Below are 22,648 nucleotides of genomic sequence, written 5' to 3'. Positions count from 1 at the left end.
ACAAAGTTAGTCAATTTATTATATCTGAAAGCACATGTCAAGGTTGGATTGCTTGAATGATGGTTCTTGCGCTTCCTGTACTGAGAGGTTACCATAGAAATAATTGATGATTGGCTAATTGTAAAAGTATAAAAAATGTCTGGCTACAGCCCTGTCCCTCTATCTTTCTCTCCTTGCCTCTCCCTCTTTCTTGGCCCTCTTCATCACTCTTAAATTTTAGAGTCTAGAACCCTCATTCTGTGTCTCCATGCAGAATTGTGCAGGGCTATGGACTGGAGGGCATCTGAGAAGACGGGAGAGTCTTCATGAACATTCCATTAGGCTATTTAGGGCCTAGTAAATTGATTAAAACAAGCAAATTGCTGTTAACAAATCTATGCAATCATGATGTATCCAATATCACGGAGTTCTGGGAATAACGGGAGAAATGATGCTTAAATACAAATTCTTTTTTTGCCTACCCCTGAACAAAACTATCTAAAATTAGAGATAAGACGATCAGCTAAAACTTGGAAAGTGGGGGCTGAGAGATTGAACAAGAGAAAGGGGAGGGACGAGGATGCAACTATTAAAAGAAAAGACTTGGACCAAAAGCTTGTAGTTTCTTCCTGCGTGGTGGGAGAGAAATGAACTCTGGAATTGTGATTTTCTTTCTTTTTTTGTACTCTTTAATATCAAACCTTATCTGCTGTACTGGAAACTGCAACGCCTTCTGTCTAATGATACGTGAGTTTCACAAGCACACATAAAGTTTCCTTACAAAATACTATTCGCCTCGCTGTGTTTTCTTGTCCTATAATATGTATGGCTGCTTAGTCGCCAGATGTTCTGTTGTTTTTTCCCCCCCTACATAGTAAGTATGTCTAATATAGCCCATTCACTTGTATTTATCCACAATGCAATTCAAGTAATGCAATTCGTGTGATCGTTCAACTTCAACTGTCCAGCAAGACTTCCACTATAGGCCTACACTTTTGAGAAAGGGGAGGGTGGACTAAATGGAAGTGGCCTCAACCCCCGCCATGTACCATTTTGGGAATTACGCATCTGTTGCATTGCATGCTGAATCGGGAAGGGGTTGGCTGGAGAGAGGAGCAACGAAGCTCACAAAAAACGAACCATTGCTTGGTGGGACAACAATGGAGCAGTAAAAGGATTGGAGCTGGTTTCACTCATCTACACATGGAGCTTTAAAAAAAAAACTGGCGTCTGGTTTCACTTATCTAAACTGGGAGTCATTACCTTATCTTTTTACGCACGAGGCTGTGCCATCTCGAAGCTGCACAATGAAAAGTAACACCACGGTGTCTGATTCCATAAGATGAGGAGCAGGACGTGAGTAGTCGGTCGGTGCTGTTAAAAATACGGGAAACCGAGGCTGGCGTTCGCCGCGGAGCGTGCACAGCCACCGGCCTTTGGCACAAGCCGAATCGACACCGAGAAGAAGCGCGCGGCGAGCTCTCCTGCGGCGGAGCGGCGCGCCTGGGCCGCGGCGGCTGGAATGATGCTGGCGCTCACCTTCACCTGCCGCGTTCTGCTCGTCTTCCTGCTGTCAGAACCCGTTCACACCAACAGACCAGCGGTATGCCGTGTGTGTGTGTGTGTGTGTGTGTGCGTGTGTGTGTGTGTGTGTAGACTATATTACATTGAAAAGTTGAAGTGGCCTTCACACGACCTAAGAGATTCTGCTGATGTTTTGACCAGGATGTAAACTAAACGACAGAATGAATATAGGCCTATTATGTTGACTGTGCTGGCTGTAGGCCTAACTGTAGCATGCGGCATGCCCAACCAGTCGTGGTCACAGGCAGCTGAGCTGACCACAAGGCTAATACTATTTCAATCTCTAGTTCTGTAAAGGTAAACATATGAGGAATCATTATCATGCCTTATGTTATTTCTCATAAGGCATGAAGTGATTATGAAAAGTGTTGTTACAATACAATATCGTAACATCCCAACAATTTCAACTGTGTTAGTGGAGTGCCGCCCGCCTGTGTTGAGTGAGTCTGGCTTAAGGTGGTGTGATTCATGCGTGATTTGGTTTAAATAAATTAAGGCCGTCTCGAATGCGCGCGCCCGTGACTAATCCACACACATGCTATTGCTTACACATTCTAGCCTACATGCACACATGAGGGACTGTCCAGCTATTCAGCCACCACGCCATTGGCGATTTATGTAGAACATTGGGGTTCACAAGCTCCCGATTCTTCACTGCTCGGGCGGCCCGTTACGCGCCGAGTTGACAGGACTGGGAGTTTGTTGAATATTTAAAATCTCCCGGGCTTCCAGCGGCATCAGCCACCGCGTCGAGAGACCAAACATCGACAGGTAACACACTAAACACAGGTTTCCAATGCCCCGTAGTCTGACTGTATAGGGAGACGACGAGCGTTTAGCGGCAGCCTACGGAATGTTTTTCAGACAGATGTAGTTTGCGGTGCGCCGGTGATGGAGACAGACAGTGGTAGCTTGTTCTCTCACCACACACACACACACACACTTGAATGGGGTTATAAATTAGGCTATAGGTCCAGAAACACTGGTACTAATTGTTCTAACACTGAGCACATTGTAGTTCTGCTGAGGTACCACCTGACACACAGGAAACTACATGCCCAATAGTTTGCACCTGTCTCTCACCCGTCACCCCCCCAATGGCACTCAACATTTATGGCCAAACTTAATGGGATCTGTTTTTTTATTACCGTTATTTAACCTGGCGGAGAGCTTATGTGCACAATTCCTATTTAGAAAGCCTGGCCAGAGGAAATCCAGCTCTTCAGGGACTTGTTGAGCATGACTTTGGATGTATTTCCCATTTAATTGCTTGGATGTGGGTCACCTAGGCTCACATAGGCCTATTTTATGTAACTGTAAAATAATTATATTGTGATTATACACTTATTAAATCATTACAAAAGTAATTGTGAAACTAAAGATTCACACTTGAGTTGGCTTTAGACTCATGAAAAGGCGAGAGGCTTTTGATATTTTTCAGGTTGGATTTTGCCCAATGTCGAGCTCTATAATAGCACTGCTTATTTTCATGTCAAGGACCCCCAAATTGATATGTAGGCTATCCCTATCTGAAAAGAGATTTTCTTTTGTTAAAAATGTGCAACATTATTTGGAAATTTGTTTTTTATTTCGATTTTCAAATAGCCAAGTATAAAATGGAGCTAAAGTTGTTCAACAGGGGACCCCCTGGACCGACTCTGAGAAACGGTGCTCTGTCATTTGTCTCACCCTTTAATCAGCCCCTGTCTCCCTCCTTCATCAATCCATCTAGGATTCCACAAATGTATTTTATCCACCCATCTTTTCTTGAGTGACTATACTTTAATGTTCAGACTTGCAGGTAGGTTATTGTTGGCTTTAATCAATAACCCTTACTCTATTGATAAGACATTAAAAAAAATCAGAGTACAAAATGTCCAAACCAAACCTTTCCACCACAAATATGACAAGTTCCTGGTGAAGAAATGTGAAAAACAGCTCAAATGGAAAATGTCTGAGTTTTCCCCTTTCATCACATCCTCATGCCCTCGCACCCCCCCCCCCCCCCCTTCTTCTAGTACTCTTCACACCTCCATTATGCTGACAGCATCACAGTTGCAGCAGCTGACAATAATTCTGTAAAATTAAAAAGGAAAATGAGACCGAGCACTCAAAGTACCTATAGAGACGTGGATGTAAAGTTAAAACAACGTTTATTCTATAATTGCCAACATGTTTTGACCAGTTGCTAATCTACTCTCTGCAAAAGAAAGTGACAACAATTCAACCGTGCGGTCAATACATTAATTCATGCCTCCACATGCAGAGTGCAGACACAGGGAGCTCTTTCACTGTTAAATTATGTCAACATTGTTTAACACACCATGACAAATGTGTTCATGTGTGAAACAGTTAGGTGTGGGGTGGGGGAGAGAGGAGGGACAAAGGGGTATTGATGAAGGATGGAGTCGGGTGTAATGGCAGAGGTGTGTGTGTCTGTCTGTCTGTCTGTCTACACATACTTGTGTATGTGTGGTGGTGTGACAAATTCAATATACCATATATATTTTGGAGAGATATGGGCTGTGTCATCAGAAGATGTAAGTGAGATGCGTAGCTGGTGAAACATATGGAAGTAATTTGGTCCATGGCACCAGCAAAACTCTCTGCAGTCTGCACCTCTCCTTGCTTCTATTTTAGTTTAATTATTTTTAATGTATTGTTGTACCTATTTTCAGCAAGCATATAAAAAAATCTTGTTTAAAAAGGAAATTTGCCTAATGATGTCACTGGAAGATGGGTTTCTGAACTGTCCACAGCCCTCCTATGAGACACTGACCGAGTAGAAGAAAAAAAAGGTGCTATTTTATCATGAACATTTGTGAGGACTAAAATGGGTTGAAAAGTGGTGAAGTCGTCCTTTAAGCTTAATTCAACATCAACATGTGAAATATTTAATCAGTGTTTCCACTTCAGCCAGAGAGTAGTCTAACCAGAGAGAGGAAACCATGCCAATATAAACTCTTCCCAAGGATAACTTTGGAACACAGGCAGAACCACAATGATTTTGACCAAGTGCTCAGACTGTCTGCAATGAAACATAAATAACGCAGACAAATTGTGTGAAATATCTCAGTGCTCGGCCGACCTCTTACAAGCAGACAACCAGTCAGCCAGAGCAAAGACCTTGTCTGTATTGTTTTTCTGTCACCAAACAATCTTTTTATCGTTTGACCCATCCGACAAATTTAAAGGATGACTTGGGAACATGCGAAAAACCGCAAAAATGTTTATGTTCAGTATAACGGGTAGCCTATACTTTTCCCAGACAAGCCCGGCTCCAACTCTTGAAGTGTTGAGGCAAACTGTACTGCAATAACCCTCGTTGAGCATAATATTTCAGTGCCTTTCCATATGCTCCAGACAGCCAGTCAGACGGCGGGAGAACCTTGTCTGTATATCACTGACAGCAAAGACACACACACTCTGTGTCCATGGGCTGAAGAGACTGGCATCTCGCCTCAATTAGTGGAGTTTATTTATACAGTGCTTTGCAGAATCATAGCTCTCACAGGTATATCCCGGCCGGCAGGTGAAGGTCATTACACACACACACACACACACACACACACACACACACACACACACACACACACACAGTCTCCTTTCACACACTAATTTCCTCCGTTCCCTTCTTTTTTAAATGTTTGCATATTTTGGCCATGTGCTGACTCCTCCTGTGCCTCTCCCCTGTATAACACCCCCACCTCTGCTTTCACTCTTGGCCTCTATCCATCTTTTGACCTTCAACATTTTCTCCCCTCTCTCTCGTATGCTCTCTTTCTCTCTCTCATACAGTACATACTGTGTGCGCTTCTTTCCACTTTTCTTTCTATATCTTTCTTCATTCTCCCTCTCTCTCTTCCTCTAAAAACAGTGGGTCTGGTCTTTTCTCCAAACCTTCCTTCACTCTGTTTCTCTCTCCCTCCCGCTCCCTTGCTTCCGTGCTCCTTCAGTCCAGATTTTTCCTACCATGGAACAGGACATTTCTCCTGCCAGACAGACTATAGCAACACATTGAGCTTTCAGCAAGCCATGCCAAGGTTATACTACACACATCTGTTCTGTACCTAGCTATCTCCTTTTCCTAATGTTTCCCACTTTCCCTGTTTCATCATCCCCCACCCTCCCTCCCCATGCCACCCCCTGTTTCTGTAGTAAAGTTAAAAAAAAATTGGTTTAGGCAATAAATTAGTATTATTGCTAGAAAACTACCCTAAATTAGCCAGCTGTTACAAATAAAAGACAATTGTGTTGCTCATAACAAATGCTGCCCTCAGCTAATTTCCAATCAAGACGCTCCTATCAGGATACAGCTTGGACAATTTATTTCCGCCATCTAATTAGACAAGATTAGTTGAAATTGCACTTTATTGATCCTGCAGCAGGAAATTCATTAAGTATTATTATTGTGTGTGTGTGTGTGTGTGTGTGTGTGTGTGTGTGTGTGTGTGTGTGTGTGTGTGTGTGTGTGTGTGCGTGTGCGTGTGTGCGTGCGTGCACTGGTTGGGGGGGGGTCTTTCAACACATACAAGGTATCATGTGTCAAACCCTTTTGTTTGTTCAATGTGTGTGTTCTGTTCTCCTATGTAGCCGTTCCTGATCACAGAGAACATGTGGCCTCGTGGCTGTGTCCTGGACTGCCAGAGGGGTCGCCACAGAGCTGTGTGTGCCAGCAACGGCAGGCTGTACAAGTCGCTGTGTTCCTTCCAGAGGGCTCAGTGCATCAACACACAGCTGCGGCCAGTCCCCCGGGCTCATTGTGCTGGTACAGTACAAACACATAGCTTACTTACTGTATTGACCTGTTTCCAGTGTCCCATATAAGGCTTTGCGTTTTGTGTGTGCATAACTTCCTCTTCCTGTTGACCAGACAAATGAAAAGATCAGATCTACAATGTTTTGAATATTTGTTTTAACATTTTAACAACACAAATCTTGTACGGGGGTCCCTGGCACAAAGGGCCAAAGGTCGCTTATAATAAGCAGACATTGGCAACACTGGCTGGAACTTCATTTCCATCCACCAGCTGTCTAAAAACCAGGAAGAGACTCCTGCCGCTCGCTGCATTTTTCTGTTCCTTGTCGTGTATATCTGGGTGCACTGACAGTCTCTTCCGGGTTTGTAAACAGCTGGTGGATTTCCATTTTGTTGCCGACGCGTCAAGTTGTAGCCGTGTGCGAGCGTCGTTTCCATCCACCAGCTGTTTAAAACCTATAGGGGACATCTTGCCGCTTCTTGCCGCTACTGTCTGGGCGCACTGACAAGGAGCCCAATACTTTCCCGCCGAAACAAGTGGCTATAGCACCCATACATCAGGGGTGATTTAAGGTCACTTTCTATTCTCAATTGTAATTTGTAAATTGCATTATTACAATGCATTGGAGTGAATGCAATATGCAAGATAAAAATCAATATATCATTTCACAAATGCACTGGCATGGTAGACTAGAAATCAATTGAAGTACTGCAGTATTAATAGTTTTAACTGACTAACCTGACAACCCTGCATTTTTCAACCATTCGTTTTCAGTAAAAATGACTCCCTGGCCATAAAATCAGCCATGCCTGCTTTTGTATTGTGCATGTCTATGTTGTTTTCGTGTGTGTGTGTGTGTGTGTGTGTGTGTGTGTGTGTGTGTGTGTGTGTGTGTGTGTGTGTGTCTTAATTGCATCGTCCAAAAGAAAAGAAACATCAACTGTAATGCACGCACAGGTGGCTAATACAAGTTTCTGAAGTTGACACATGGGACACCAGCGGCCATCATGGGAGGCAAGCAGTGTAAACAATGCAACAAAATGAAACAGAGCTCGCTGTTACATTTTTAGAGAGGGACCTGCAGCTAGAGCAGTGGAAATGTCTTATGATCATCATTCACGTTGACCTGATTACGTTATGACATCATTCCTTGCTTCTGTAATGTCAAGTCTGAATACAAACGCCATCCTAGTTATAACCCGTTTCTTATCTGCCTGTGAAGTGAGTGGAAGTAAGTGTGGAATTGCAATGTATGTAGATACATGTTTTAAACTACGTCTAAAAGATTAGTTGTGCATAGGAGATGTAGCGTGTTCCTACACAGTGAAAGTAGACAAGTGATGGACGGACATCGTTTTGGGGTGAGTCACAAGTGAAATTCAACACATCTGTTATTGTTATAGAAAAATATTTCTTCCGTAAGAAGAAATATTGTTATGTTCTGAAGTCACGTTTGATCAGCGTAAGATCCCAACTCCCTAAAATTATTTTGTGTGTTGTCTTGTGCACTGACTGAATCGCCTGGTGTGTCCATGCTTTTTCTCATGTTTAAACTAGTGCCCATTGGGGGGTGATCATGTGTGATCAATTGGCTAATAAAGGGCGAGGTCGTGCATAATTCTGATGTCAGAACAGGCCAGGTCCATATATGGAGATCATATATGGAGTTCTTTGTCAGGCATGCCCAAATATGGAGTCTATGCAAATGTCAGAACATCAGTGTGATGTCAGGACAGGCCAAGTCGATATATGGAGCCTGGGCAGGGACCCGGTCCAGATCCCGGCAGAGGCCTTTTGTGGCGGTTCTGGACAACCGTTCTCAACAGTTCTCGAGTTACGTGGATTACAGACATACACACACAGAGACTTGGTGCATTTATAGATAGATAGAGGTCCGAGACCCCTAGGGGGTCCCCTGAGTTTCTAGTCTACAGGGGGGCCGCCAAGTCTTTGTTATTTTACACTTGAACCCTATTCTGGGGCGGAACATTCCCTGAGGTTTGCCTTTGAGAGGGGGAAAAGAGTAACCTGACTCTGCCAGATGGGCCGGTATTGAGTTCACAAGTGTGAAGCAAACTTCTTCCATCTGGCGGAGTCGGGTTAGAAAAAGCAGAGAAGTACAGAGCATAAAGGTCAAGACTTAAACCATCAAGAATAGTACATTGAAATCTATACAAAAATGAATAATATGCGACGCCTGAAAAACGTATACGTATTAATTTATAGAAATTAATCAGTATGTTTTCCCAATATGTATCAGAGATACACTGGTTCACTGTATGCTGATAATAGCTTATCATTATCTTCTACACATATCATCTATCTACACACCACTGTTTGTTTCCCAAACACTGGGTCAGGACACATTTGTGGGTCGCGGACACATTTTTATTGGTCATGACGAGTAAATATACCTTTATTTTTGTTTCCTACATTTTGTTTTTAGAAAATGTTTTGAAATAATATTTAAAAACTAATTGTGGGAAACCAAAAATATAGGGACCCATAAAAATGTGTCCGCGACCCACAAATGGGTCCCGACCCTGTGTTTGGGAAACGGCCCCAAACAGCCCCGACATCATACTACCCTTCCTGCTCTGTCTTGCCTAAAGGCCTATTCATAGTCTGGATTTTCGGTGGTGAGGTGACCACCGCTCCGGTGGTGAGCTGACCACCGGAGCTGAAATAACGTTGAGCGGTGGCGAGTAAAAACAGAGAGAAGGACTGGAGCGGTGACGTCATGTTAACCACCGAAAATCCAGACTATGTATGAGCCTTTAGAGTTAGACTCAGGCCAGTCCAAATGCTCTGTCTTGCCTTAGACTCAGGCCAGTCCAAATGCTCTGTCTTGCCGTAGACTCCGGCCAGTCCAAATGCCAGTTGGCGAGGTCTCGGGCCCTGGAGGCCGCCAGCACCCACAGCATCACCAGCAGTCACGTTAACCCTGCGACGGCTGCCTTTGTGCCAGAGTGCAGCACAGACGGCCACTACATGGAGGTCCAGTGCCACAATCAGACTGGCTACTGCTGGTGCTCCACGCCCGATGGCAAGCCTGTCAGTGGGACTTCCGTCTTTCATCTAACCCCTAATTGCACAGGTATCAACTTCAGCAATTTATCCATTTATTTTTCTGGGAATATGTTTTGGTTCAAATTGTTACAAACTCGTTGAAACAAAGTTGAACACAAAATGTATGTCTTTGTCACTAACTAATGGCAATGTTGTGGAATTCTGCCCCCTCTTATAAGAGCATTTTGTTGGTTGTGATGTGCAGATCACATGGCTGAAATGGCGCAGGTGACCACTGATCTGGAATCAGCTTCTCACAGAGGTGAGAAATTCACACAGTAGAAACCTGCTTTAAGGCACGGTCACAATTTTGCATCTGAAGGCGATTGGCTAACATGACTTTTTAAATCCCGCGTTGGTTGTAAATCTTACGAATTGCAGCTTTAAGTGATTTAAACAACTTTAGTTTTATTCAACCATGGTTAATGTTTTAGGTTGTTATTAGAGAAAGTAAAAGAATGTGTTAATATTTCTTTCCATTTGATTTGCTGCTTTCTTTAGTTTGAATGATTTTAGCTATTTTTCACAGGGTGCATTCGAACGTATTCTTTTTTTTAACAAGTTTATAGCAGTTTATTTTTTATTATTGAATATAGTCCTCCATAACATTTCATCTGTCCACAAAACATCACAGGATCTTTGAATGTGAAGGGGGAGCTGACAAACTGACATATTGAGCCACGACACACAGTATCACCCCCCAGTACTTCACATTCAGTCGAATGTCCCCACCCACTGTCAAAAATAAAATTGCTAAAACGGCAACAAATGACAAAAAATATATATTTTACTTTCTCTAATAACAACCTTAGGAAAAAAACGTTTGCACACCTAGAAATCAGGCGTATGCACAGGTGCGTAGGCCAGTGTACATCAATGAAAGGAATTGGTGTATTCTATTCCTTTCATCTAATAACAGCCTAAAACATGAACCTTGGTTGAAAATAACCAAAGTAGTCTTTTATTAACTGAGTGTTTATTAACCTTACTCTGTAACAATGCTCTATGTTTTAGGTGGGATGGATGGACTCAGACCTACTTTGGATCCTAGCAGGCCTGCAGCAGGTGATGAAATGTAACATTTTAATATACTGTTTAATATGTATTATTAATGTAGTGGACACATTTACACAAAGCACCTCTTCATTGTGACCTTGTCTTTTTTGTCACTCTAATGCTAGAATCTTGGTTTACACATTTGGGGCTGTATTTTGCATGTCTTAAGTACCAGGTCTTATTACTTAACTTAAGACCTGGAGGCGTGGTCAATGCTCTTTGGCCACTCAGAATAGCCAAATGGCATTGATTGGGCCAAAGCCAACAGCAGTGACTCTCTTTAGCTGGTTTGGAAAGAGCATCACAGTCACGAGCGATGTCTGTTAGCAGAGAAAAACAAGACCATTGACCTTTGGAGGTAGTAAATGTTGTTTTTATTGGTAATTCTTATGAAATAACAACATGAGGGGATATTCCAGCAATACAAAAAAAATCCATTGAGAGTAGGGAAAATATCAAATGTGACAGCTCGGTCAGAAGGCAATTGTGATGACGGTGCACTGCTGCCAAAAGGTGTCCTGTTGGCTCAAGGACACACATACAGTACATAAATGATCTCTGTCCAGAACTGACAGCTCCTCCCTTCTGGGTGACCATCCTGATGAATTCGGACGCCAAAGGGAATCGCTCTTTCAAAAGACCCACTGGTAAGATTACAGTTTGCCCTATTGTGTTTGCGTTCTTATTTGTTGGCGTATACATTTATACGTTTTCAATAGTGTATACATGTATTGAGTGTGAGTGTGGGAGTATACAAGTCCTTGTGGTTACTCAATACTGTATGATTACAAGACAATAATATTATAATAATTCACTAATCACTATATGTGCACTGCATAAAAATGACTTACTATTTACAATGTAGGCACTTTGCAGAAACACCTTACAAACTGCAAGTAAATGTTCCAAGACTAGAAAAGTGGGTCGCACACACCAAGACTGCGTTTTTGTTTTTATTCTTGCATGATGAATCAAAGACAAACGTTTCGGCTATCCAGCCTTCATCGGTGTGTTTCATTGACACCGACCATTATTATTATTATAGGAAATCTAGTCTGGCACAAATGGCTGCGACCTACTGACGAGTTTTTTACGTCCTATGGTTCAAGAGTTATAAGCCAAAACGTGAAGCCAGCTCTTATAATACCACCATGAGGCTACTTAGTCAACATGACTTAGTCACTTCAACTATCCATACTGTGTGTGTGTGTGTGTGTGTGTGTGTGTGTGTGTGTGTGTGTGTGTGTGTGTGTGTGTGTGTGTGTGTGTGTGTGTGTGTGTGTGTGTGTGTGTGTGTGTGTGTGTGCGCGTGTTCGTGTTCGTGTTCACAGACACTCCCCAGACTTGTGAGCGTGAACGTGCGTTGTTGCTCTCTGAAGTTCGTTCTATCTGGCAGGATGAGCGGTTTATCCCAGAATGCACTGCAGACGGACGCTATAACCCAGTGCAATGTCACATAGCTACAGGCTACTGCTGGTGTGTTAGGGTGGACACTGGTAGACCATTACCAGGGACCTCTACCAGGTAAATAACCAATGAATTAATCAGTTGGCTCATTTTAATATGAGGAAGCACATCTACTGTATGGAAATCCTTCCTTTGATTTGTTATTTCGTCTCTGTCGAGTGTAAACCGAACCTGTCCAAAGCTTTTACTTTGCAGGATTGAATTTCAAAAACGGCAAAAGTAGCAGATCATCTATACGTTTAAAAGGTGTTGCTTTGGGCCACATTTCGAGCTTGTGAATCCGCTACTTTTGATGCGTTTGTCTGATGCTGTAGTTAATTACAAAAAATATTTCTGATTGACCATGCCTCGTATAGGCTGGAATCAGTGTCTGTAATCACATCAATGTGTTAAGGCCATGTGTGGTTGACTCAGTGTCTCCGTTCCTGTATGTAGAAATCGCCTGCCAGACTGCAGCAAGACTGGGGAGACTCACACAGACAGGGTTCACAGAGACAGACCTCTACCCGGTGATTACATTACATCTCTTATTGTATCACATGCCATGACACACACACACACACACAAATGCACGCACGCGCGCGAACACACACACACACACACACACACACACACACACACAGAAATATGCTCATTGCGAATAACTCTCCACACATGTGGAAAATGTGGGTCTTTAGTTGTAATTTAATTAAGAAATGTATCGCATTTGAGTTTATAATCACAAATGAGAAATCTGAATATGACAGCATGGATGTGCTAATATTCGCCTTTGTAATGAGGCAGACTAACAACATCATATAGTTAAAGGGATATAATAGTCTTGTGCACATCCAGAATGTACGTACACTAAGTGCTGGATGAATTAGTACATGAAAAGATGAGAAAATATATCTGCACTGGGATTTCTTCTATTTTTGTATTCTGTGCACATTCTGTTTATTCATTTCTAAATGTTTGATGAAGAATTCAATGTTGTGTTTTGTAACCTGCTTTGTTCTGTTCTGTTCTACTTTCCCAGGGTGCCCTGGTGCTCGTAAGAAAGAGTTCCTTGAGAGTCTTGTCAGAGCCCTGCAGCTGGAAGCAGAGCATGCTGGGAAGTTGAGTTCTCATCGGTCAGTCTACAGTAAACTACATTTACCATCATAACTGTTGAAACTCAATTTTGCATAACGTTGATCTCCTAAGTGGAGAAAACAGGAAGTGATGGGATTCTGTCTTAGAGGGAAGACATGCAAATTATTTTCAGAAGCGTGTGTAAATACGTTTTTATGAAGTAAGAAAACATATCGTTGCTGTCGGGAAGAAATCCTTTTTTGCATAAATCAGTGACTATTGAACACCCAGTCCCTTTACATCTGTGGGTTGTTTCGAACATATTGAACCAATGGAAAGTAGTAAAAAGTGCTTTGGACAAAACCTCTTAACACAATTGGACCCTCAAACTTCTACTAAAGCAGCTAATATTGTCAATTACATGCATGTAATTGACAATATATAAAGTCACAATATGAACTTTGATGAGGCAGTATTGCCTTTTTTCAAAATATATGGTTTCCATGAAAATGTATAACAATGTACATACAAATGCATACAAACAAATATACAAACAACATACATACATACAAAATGTATAAATGAACATTTTGGAGTTAGGTGGTTTCTTCCCGACAGCAGAGATATATTATATTCATTGAATCAAGTTGTACTGTGGTAAAGTCCCTGCCCACCACTGCAGAGTTCCATTCCACCGTGGTCCCAGCATCTGGCTGTGTCGCCACAATTGGCCCCTGCTCGGTGAAGAACATGATATGATCCGTCAGCAGGGTGTATGTGGGTGGAGTAGGATGAAAACTCTACATCCTACCGGTGGGGGCTCCTCACTGGCAGGCGAGTCAGTAGGATACGACAGCAAAGGTGATACATACACTAATGTGTGTGTGGAGGAATTTATAGGGATAAATTAACAACTAAATTAATTTGGCTTAAGGGGTTACATGCACCCTGCCTGATGGTAGAACTACAAATTGGCCTCTAATAAGAACTAATTATGGTGTGTGTGTGTGTGTGTGTGTGTGTGTGTGTGTGTGTGTGTGTGTGTGTGTGTGTGTGTGTGTGTGTGTGTGTGTGTGTGTGTGTGTGTGTGTGTGTGTGTGTGTGTGTGTGTGTGTGTGTGTGTGTGTGTGTGCGCGCGTGCGTGCGTGCGTGCGGGGGGATGATTTCAGTAGTTCTAACTGATATCTGACATACCAACAACCATCTCACAGATTGATTTATGGCAATAGATTCAGTCTGAGAGATGGAGACAGTGGGGTGAAAGTGACACTGGGAAAAACAGGTGGGAGATAGGGAGAAGAAATTGATACAGAGAAAGTGAAAGCGACTGACAGTGAAAGGTTATAGAAAGAGAGGGAAAGAGGATGGAAAGAGGTGAGACACTGATAATAAAATAACCTAGGAAGATGAAAGAGCAGATGGAGAGGGAAGCACACTGTGCTGGTTGATTACTACAGGGTTCACAAGGTGGTGGCATAGTATTTAGGAATACACACTGATGAGCCAGACTGCTTTATCACACACACACACACACACACACACACACACACACACACACACACACACACACAGGTTGGTGTTTTGGTCTGATACAGGAAGTGAAAACACAGATTTGTACTAACTGCCAGCTCTTTTATAATTAGATCTTCATTGTGGAGTAATCTCCTGAATAGAAATCAACAGAGCAGAGTGTCTGACTGGGACATATGGAGATTGTAGTATTGTTAATTAAATGTTTTTTACAGTTCTGCTTGGACTGGAGCAAATAACAATCCAATAGCTGGTTGAGTTGAGTTCTTATGAAGTTTGTTTCAGTACAAATAGGGGATATTGGTTGTTGTTTACTTAATGCGTCATTATGGCTTACTCAAACTGTTCAGCATTAAGAAGGTTCACAGAAGGTTTTGAATGAAACTTGGCTTCCAGTGGGGTTTCAACAACCCACAGACAGTGATTATTTTAATTAGATTATAGACATTGCTGGATTCAGAACAGTTGGTTTTCATTTCAAGTACACAGTTAACACCTTTAATGTTAACTTAGCTATATGAGAATGTACAAATGTAACTGTGGCAGTTCACCCTGCCACTGAGACTGAAGATAACCAACAGAGTTTGAATTTGTAGAAAATGAGTTTAGTTTGACATTATTTATTGTGCATTTGTTGATTGATAATTGATTGTTGACTTCATTGAAGGGAGCAACTACTGTGGGGTATGGGGAACATGCCAACAGTGGGAGGGTTTGTTTAGAGAACTCTTTAATCATATTATGTAGATAATTTATAATATTATGTGACACTAAAATATGTTATGAATTGTGATGTCTCTGGACATTGGGAATGCACTGGTATACTGGTATGATTGTGGAATCAATCCAGGGTTGGTTTGGTCCATGGGAGGGGCCTAGCCTTTATAAGGAGCACCTGCCACTGCCCGGGCAATCAATGTAGGATTGCAGGGGTGCAGAGCAGACCTAGATAGAGCCAACCTGGCCAGTGGGCTGTATTTCTTTTTTGTATGCCGTTTGTTTGTTGGAACGACTCTTTCATGTGAACTCTGCAAGGTGAATAAAAACATATTGATTGTTCAACAGAAGACTTGTTTTCAGTACCTTTCACTATTTTTGAGCTGGTTCAGTGCCATTTTTGGGCCCACACTACCTTCACACTAGGACAAAGTGTGACAGTAACATTCGCAGTTACAAAAATAAATGCACACACATATACCGTACTGCACAGTTGCACACTCGGGTGTCTAACTAATAAACAATGTATCCAAGCTGAAGGGGAAAACAATCAACCCACTGAACTTCGTGTGTGTGTGTGTGTGTGTGTGTGTGTGAGTGAGAGAGTTTAATTGCCAGTTTTGCACAGCAGGATTGTAGCATAATTGTAGCTCACATTTGTGAAAAAGAAATTAGGAATACATTTGCTTCCTGTGTGATATAGCTGATGTTTAACATGTACTTGGAGGCCTATTTTCTAAGGTGGTACTTGGTTTAAAAATGTTGAGAACCACTGCTGTACAGCTGCTTAAATTGTGCTGCCTATCTGCTTTTTTGAACACCTTGGCTTTTAATTCCGTTTGAAAGTTGTGTGTTTTTATGTGGCTTTGTTGTTATGTGTCCTTTTCTACTATGTGGTTTTGCTGGTGTCTTATGTTTTAGCTTTATAGTGTATTTAGCTTTTAACTTTCTGTACAGCACTAAACCTTGAGTTGTGAAATGTGCTATATAAATAAAGTGGATTGGAATAAGTTACAGTATTTTACACTTTATTGCGGAAGTATTGGGAAGGTCACTGTCCTGTTCAATGTGTAGCAACTTGTTACCCTTTGAAGCAAACGGATTGCATTTGTTTACTGAGTAGATGATTTTTAAGTAAAATAAAAGCTAGCCGCACCTATGTCCAGCTTTGAGGGTGTGTGTAAACACAAACATGGTCCTAACACAAACATAGAATTCCATTGATAATGAATGGCCAGTTTTGAGCGTTTGTTCCAACACAAACATTAAATGGCATTGAAAATGAATGGCCATTTTTGAGTGTTCGTGGAAACACAGACATTGAAGACAAAAGTAAGGACGCAAATTGTGATTGGCCGGAATGAGTAGATGTATGATTATAAGAGCGCCCCATCACTTCACACAGGTGTGATTTTCCTATATTCGTCTAATAATGGCATGTCATATTTTGGAACAAACCTCCTGACACTTCTTATGTTGTCTTCTGTCTCTCCACTAGACCTCTCAACACGCCTCCTTCAAACTCCTCTGCTCCGTCCCCTGCCTCTCCTTCCTCCTCTCCCTCCTCATCCCTGCCGTACTCTCGCTCCTCTCCGTTGCCCCGTCCTACGTCCACGTTGGCGGTGTGGGAGAACCCCAGGCCAGAGGTGGCGCTCCGTTGGCACTTCACCCAGCTGGACGTGGACTCCAGCGGCGTGCTGAACGAGCGCGAGGCGCGGCCCTTCCGCCAGTACCTGCGCAGGAGGCTGAAGCCTCGCCGGTGTGCCAAGAAGTTCGCCCAGTACTGTGACCGCGACAGAGACCGCGGCCTCACGATGGAGGAACTGCGAGTCTGTCTGGGCCTATAAGGTTGGTCAGAGTGCTTATAATAATAAATAATAATACAACTTTATTTGTATAGCACCTTTCATGGCCAAAGTGCTTTACAGAGCAATGGAGAAAGAAAGAAAAGAAAAGCAAGGCATATAGAGCCATGCTTGCGCTTTAGAGATGGGGAGATCTAAATATATTTTTGATTAATACATAAAGCAGACACTGCACTAGTGTTAGTTACATTGAAGTAATATTTTATTCACACAAGTTATGGACACAGTGTACGCATGCATGCACACATGCTTTCTCTCTCTCACACACGCACACATGTGCGTGCACAGTTTGCACACCCACACACACGCGCACACACAGATGAACACAGGAACTGCAAGACTACAGCATCATGATTCTGAATCCATTCCCAGCATTAGTTTTGCACAAAAACACTCCTTGGGCTTTAAAAGGCCATAGCCGTTATCACAAATGTGATGAGGTCAGCACATTTTGGCACATTTGGGCAAGTAGCTATGGCCGAATTTAGCCCAAGGAGTGTTTTTTGTTCAAAACGAATGCTTGTAATGGGTTCAGAATCATGAAAACCCCCTAGTTTGGCCATAGCTACTTGTGCTGACCTCATCTCAATTGTGACGAGTGTTTTTCATGCAAAACTAATGCTTGGAATGGATTCAGAATCTTGAATACACCCTAGTTTGACACGTCACATGCTATTTAAAGCATAATGAAATTCTAACATTTTGCCGACTCTCAGCAGCTGTCAAAACTTTGCCTAGGGTGTTTGAATAGAAACCAATGTGGGATATGTTGGGTGAAGAAAGTAAGAAATGTATTCCCAGATTTGACATTATACTGATAATATTCCCTGACTAAATACTAAAATATCTAAAAGCACATATTAGTCACATAAAAAATCCAGGAAAGTGTTTCTTGTGTCATTCTTGTGTCTAAACATCATTAAAATAAGATCTGGTTGTAAAAGGGGTGAAGTGGCATGCCGCTGATGCCGGTAGGCCAGTAAGGAGAACAATATTGAAAGGGGGGCACTGAGGTGCTGTTGGAGGGCTTAAGGGACCTTGGTATTGGATGGACACAGGCACTAATAGTTTGAGAACCACTGACTAAACAAATATTTTGTATGTTTCCTACCTGAAGTGTGACCTGTACATACACATGCTTTTCCAAAAATAGCCTATTTGCCTATAATGATATATCCATTAAACGACGTGGGGACGTTCTGGTAACATCTTCCCAGACGGCAGTGAGTTTGAGTAACGGCATTGGGTATTCTAAGTGACAACCAGTGATGACATTAGCTTGTAATGTCAGTAGCCTGTAGCTGCAGCATCTGCCTTTGAAAATCACTTGTCAACACAGTGCTGACAGTCTGCTGTGCAGCATGGGGATTCAATTTGCCATATTTGGGAGATCAAGTCATTGGCTTCCTTGATTGGCCAACCAAAATGATCAGATTGGCCAAGCATTGTGTGACATGTGTGCCACTGAACCAATACCTAACGCGCACATTTATACTCTGTTGTTTCTCAGAGCAATGCTTTGTGAATCCTGTGTGTGGGTTACAGTGGGAGGAGCTGCTGACACATGACGCCATGCATTCTGCTTTTCAGGATAAAGTTGGAGAGGTTTTACTTCCAGGAGATGTGTATTCTTTTGAAAGCTCTCCAGAGACCATTGGTTTAACAGCGTCTTCTAGATGCAGTGATAAAGTTGTGTGTGGCCCGGGGCTCCGCAGGGACGGGGACCGAGTCCAGGCGTGTAAGAGTGGTCTTCTGAGACACAAACCACCCAACGTCTACTGGATCGAGTCCCAGCAGAGACGATACGTCCCCACCAAAGGAGAGTGTGTGATTGGCATCGTAACGGCCAAATCAGGAGACGTCTTCAAAGTGGATGTGGGCGGGAGAGAGCAGGCCTCTCTGCCCTACCTGGCGTTTGAGGGCGCCACCAAGAGGAACCGGCCCAATGTGCAGGTAGGAGACCTGGTGTACGGTCAGCTCCTCATCGCCAACAAGGACATGGAACCAGAGCTGGTGTGTGCGGACAGAAGCGGTCGCTCCAACGGGATGGGGGTGTTTGGAGCAGGCGGGCTGATGTTTAAAGTCTCGCTGGGTCTCGTCCGCAGGCTGCTGTCCCCTCAGAGGGACATAGTGAGGGACCTGGAGCAGCTGTTTCCCTGTGAGCTGGTCATCGGTCTGAACGGCAGGGTGTGGGTCAAATCCTCCAGCATCCAGAGGACTCTGGTCATCGCCAACCTGCTGGACAGCTGTGAGAACATGACCGCCCAGCAGAGACAGTCCCTGTTCAGGAGAGTGGCTGAGGGGGCGCTATAGAGTCACGCTGAATGGACACACAGGGTTTTGTGGACCGGGTCCAATGCATAGAATGTGCTGTTGAATGGTGGGAGACCGTATCATCGTCTTTTGGAGGATACAACCGTAGTAATATGCTGCTGGCATGCAGGACATATATATTGTGTTAAATGTGTGGAAGTTCAGACTGTTCCTGACTGTACTGGATAACATCTCTAGACTATGACTTAAGTCTAAGGTGTACAGTGTTGTGTAGTGACAAGGACGGCAGGCCGGACGGACGGACGGACGTACAAATTAATAATCAGTATTCCATTTAGATTATTAATTTGTACGTCCGTCCGGCCGTCCTGCATGTTTGGTGGTGCTACAGGTCATGAGGTCAGCAAAATCAATACGGGTTATCCTCCATGGGCCAATACGGGTTATCCTCCACGGGCCAAGAGGATATACAGAAAATTCCATGTAGTTTGCATTCCATGATGTTACAATGTCACAATTTCCCCTCATTATCTAATCCTGAATAATGTTTACGAAGAAAGAAGCAGCCTAAAACAGAGAAAATCCATCTAGTGGTGAAGTAATGGAATATGCAGAGATATCTGGTCCGGGCCAACAGAACAGAAAGCAGATGGTGAAGTCAGATAGACATGACAAGAGGAGGAGCAGGGGATGTTTGTTAAAATTCCATTCAAATATGACGTTTAACAATGCTGTCTTTTAACGACGAGTTTTTATCGCTACATTAATAACTTTTCTGTCTTTCTTCTCTTCTCAGTCTCATCTCATCTCATCCTCACGTCAACTTCAGCACCACAGGGAGCAGCTGGAAGATGCCTCTGACTCTGACGTAACCAGGTTCATTTTCTGTCACTTTGTTTTCACTTTTTCTTGTTCCCTACCTCATTCCCTTGCTCCTTATGTTTTCACCATCTTTACCTTTCTTTTATAACCACGTTAATTGACTATACTCGATCAATGGTTTGTGTTCTTTTTATACTTGTGACATGTTTGATACATGCCAAATTAAATATACAGCACTTTCTAAAGCATTGACAGGCTGTGGCCAATGTTAATGTCCATTTCGGAACATATTAATTTGTACACAACTGTTTCTGGTTTTAAATGGAAACATGAACATCTATGCATATTAGCTATTGCCTCCTATAAAAATTTATGTAATTTGTTATTGCCGTTTCTGTGATGTTATTTACAGTATAGAAGTATAGCATAATTCACACATGTTTTGTGACACATCCATAGGTAATCAATTTACTTTACCCAGCCATACGGATAAACTCAACAGATTACGGTACCACGCTTTAAACCTTTTATGTAAAAGTGCATAAATAACAAGTATCAATAGTTCCACTACACTGGTGCTCCCTGGCTTGAATTGGAGAACTGTCTAGTGACTCTAGTCATTCTATGCCTGAAATCTAAATTATACTTTGTTGTATAATTATGTTATTCCCTGAATGTAAACAGACTTTGTTACTCCATGAAACTAACATACTTGCAAGTAGTATACTTTCAAATGTATACTCATTTTAAATTAACCCGTAAAAACAAATTAAAAACAAAATGTCAGCCAAGAAATGTGCTTCATATCAAAGGCAGTCATGTCATCCCAAGCTAGCTGTGAGTGTTCATGAAAAATGGTGTTCATGAAAAGTGTCTGCCATGCTTGTGTGGTAACTGGTGACCACGTCTGTCTTTCATTTTTAATGTGTTTGTTATTTCAGTATTCCTTTTATCATCTATGCAATAGCTCCAGGCTGTACAATCTAATGAGCACATTTACATGCACACTAACATCCCCTGATAATCTTTAGCCTTAATGACTTGATCTAAACTCAAAATCAATTATTTGGAATGCACTACACGGAATGTGGTGGTCTTTGAATGATCTGTTTCTATGCTAATCTAGGATGTTCATGTACACAGGGATATTCATATGGTGAAAGAGGGATATATGAGTTCTGGATATGCATAAAAAATGACTTAATAATAAAAGCTTCACCATGATGGCAGCTTTTTATTTATTCATTCACACCATAAGATGAATGCAATGATATTTAATGATAAATACAGATGTTAAAGACATGACTTAAGTAGTATGAATACAATTAAGTATTAATAGATTAATACAATTATGTTTGATATGATAGAACACTTTGCCGCGGGCCCCATCGCAGGAGGAGAATCGGATCAGATCCGTCCAAATCAGATCAGATCCTGCCTGATGGAAGGCAGGGGGCTCTTCCGGAGCCCGCCCCCGTAGATCTGGCCAACCTGGTGGTGCCTGTTGCTTGAGCAGTGTCGGGGAGGTGGTGGGTGATCTGAACAGAGAGCACAAGTGAGACAAGGAAGGAGGAGACCTTTTAAAGGGACTCCGAGTTGAGTAGATGGTGATGAATGATTAATGAATGACAGGTTCCCAGGTCTCAGTAGAACTTTCGTAACATTTAATTTAACTAACATTTAGGCTAGTTTACCAGAGTCCCCCAGGGGCCCATCCTGTTTTCACTCTACACTTAATATATCCTTGCCGGAAATAGCTGATCTATAACATCCCAACGGTGTTGCAACGCATCGCGATACCCAAAATAGCGAGATTGTAAATCTGCTATTTTCGTTTAACCTTTACTAGCCTGCTTTTCTGTTGGGTGATTTAAAAAATATTCCTTGATGTAATAATATAGTGGATGGGATATTCTTCTACACCTTTAAAATACTTAAAGGTGTGAGCTCATTGCAAGTCATGTTGTTTGTGACAGTATATTAAATACATGAGACATATTTTATTCATACTGAATTGTGTGCCGGCTCTATGGAGCCGTCACACCATGGTGAAACTCTAAGCATGTTACCCAGTGTATAGTGCAGCAATGAGTATATTGATTCCTCATAATGAATGTGTCATGAAACATTTCTGTATTTGATGATTTATTATGTTTTCTGTAGACGTCCATTGCCTGTGTGGATGTATACAATTTCAATACATTTAAAAACCTAAAACTCTGATGTCTGTGCTGTTGTATTCCATGTGCTAGTGAAATCACAAACTGTTAGAAATATAAAATGGCTTCATTTAAGAACACAGTAGAGCTGGTCTGTGTTTGGTGGTAAACGGTTTCCTCAGCAACAGATGCATAGTTACCCTCTACTGATAAACAAATCACTAATCACTAAATACACAGGAACCAGCCAAGCGTAATGGTCCTGAAAGCCTGATGATGGCTAAATTCCCAGGGTGCTCCTGTCCAAAACCAC

General features: G+C 42.3%; 2 protein-coding genes across 3 annotated transcripts; both read left to right on the top strand.

The window, feature by feature from the left end:
- Positions 1–1,078: 1,078 nt before the first annotated feature.
- LOC308320977 (SPARC-related modular calcium-binding protein 1-like) lies at positions 1,079–22,359 on the top strand. Of its 2 annotated transcripts, XM_080771732.1 has the most exons (11): positions 1,079–1,582; positions 6,157–6,331; positions 9,181–9,420; positions 9,598–9,654; positions 10,407–10,457; positions 11,015–11,095; positions 11,780–11,972; positions 12,351–12,424; positions 12,934–13,027; positions 16,714–17,063; positions 20,151–22,359. In XM_080771732.1, exons 1-10 carry the CDS (start codon positions 1,502–1,504, stop codon positions 17,060–17,062), a joined length of 1,395 nt encoding a protein of 464 aa, XP_080627858.1. In that variant the 5' UTR covers positions 1,079–1,501; the 3' UTR covers position 17,063; positions 20,151–22,359. The 2 variants fall into 2 exon arrangements, with proteins under 2 accessions (XP_080627858.1, XP_080627859.1); XM_080771733.1 differs by lacking the exon at positions 11,015–11,095.
- On the top strand, positions 18,653–19,393 carry LOC308320752 (exosome complex component RRP40-like; the record flags this gene model as incomplete). Its single annotated transcript, XM_080771412.1, has 1 exon — positions 18,653–19,393. The coding sequence occupies one exon, from the start codon at positions 18,653–18,655 to the stop codon at positions 19,391–19,393; it is 741 nt and encodes a 246-aa protein (XP_080627538.1).
- Positions 22,360–22,648: the final 289 nt, after the last annotated feature.

Source organism: Protomyctophum bolini, assembly GCF_963924005.1.
Source record: "Protomyctophum bolini genome assembly, chromosome: 9".
In the NCBI taxonomy this organism is placed as follows: domain Eukaryota; kingdom Metazoa; phylum Chordata; class Actinopteri; order Myctophiformes; family Myctophidae; genus Protomyctophum; species Protomyctophum bolini.
This window is presented reverse-complemented; position numbering and strand designations above follow the sequence as displayed.

Coding starts and splice junctions, on each gene's coding strand:
- LOC308320977 (XM_080771732.1), top strand. CDS start 1,502: ATGATGCTGGCGCTCACCTTCACCTGCCGCGTTCTGCTCGTCTTCCTG. Junction 12,425..12,933: donor CAGAGACAGACCTCTACCCG/GTGATTACATTA, acceptor CTACTTTCCCAG/GGTGCCCTGGTGCTCGTAAG. Junction 13,028..16,713: donor GGGAAGTTGAGTTCTCATCG/GTCAGTCTACAG, acceptor TCTCTCCACTAG/ACCTCTCAACACGCCTCCTT.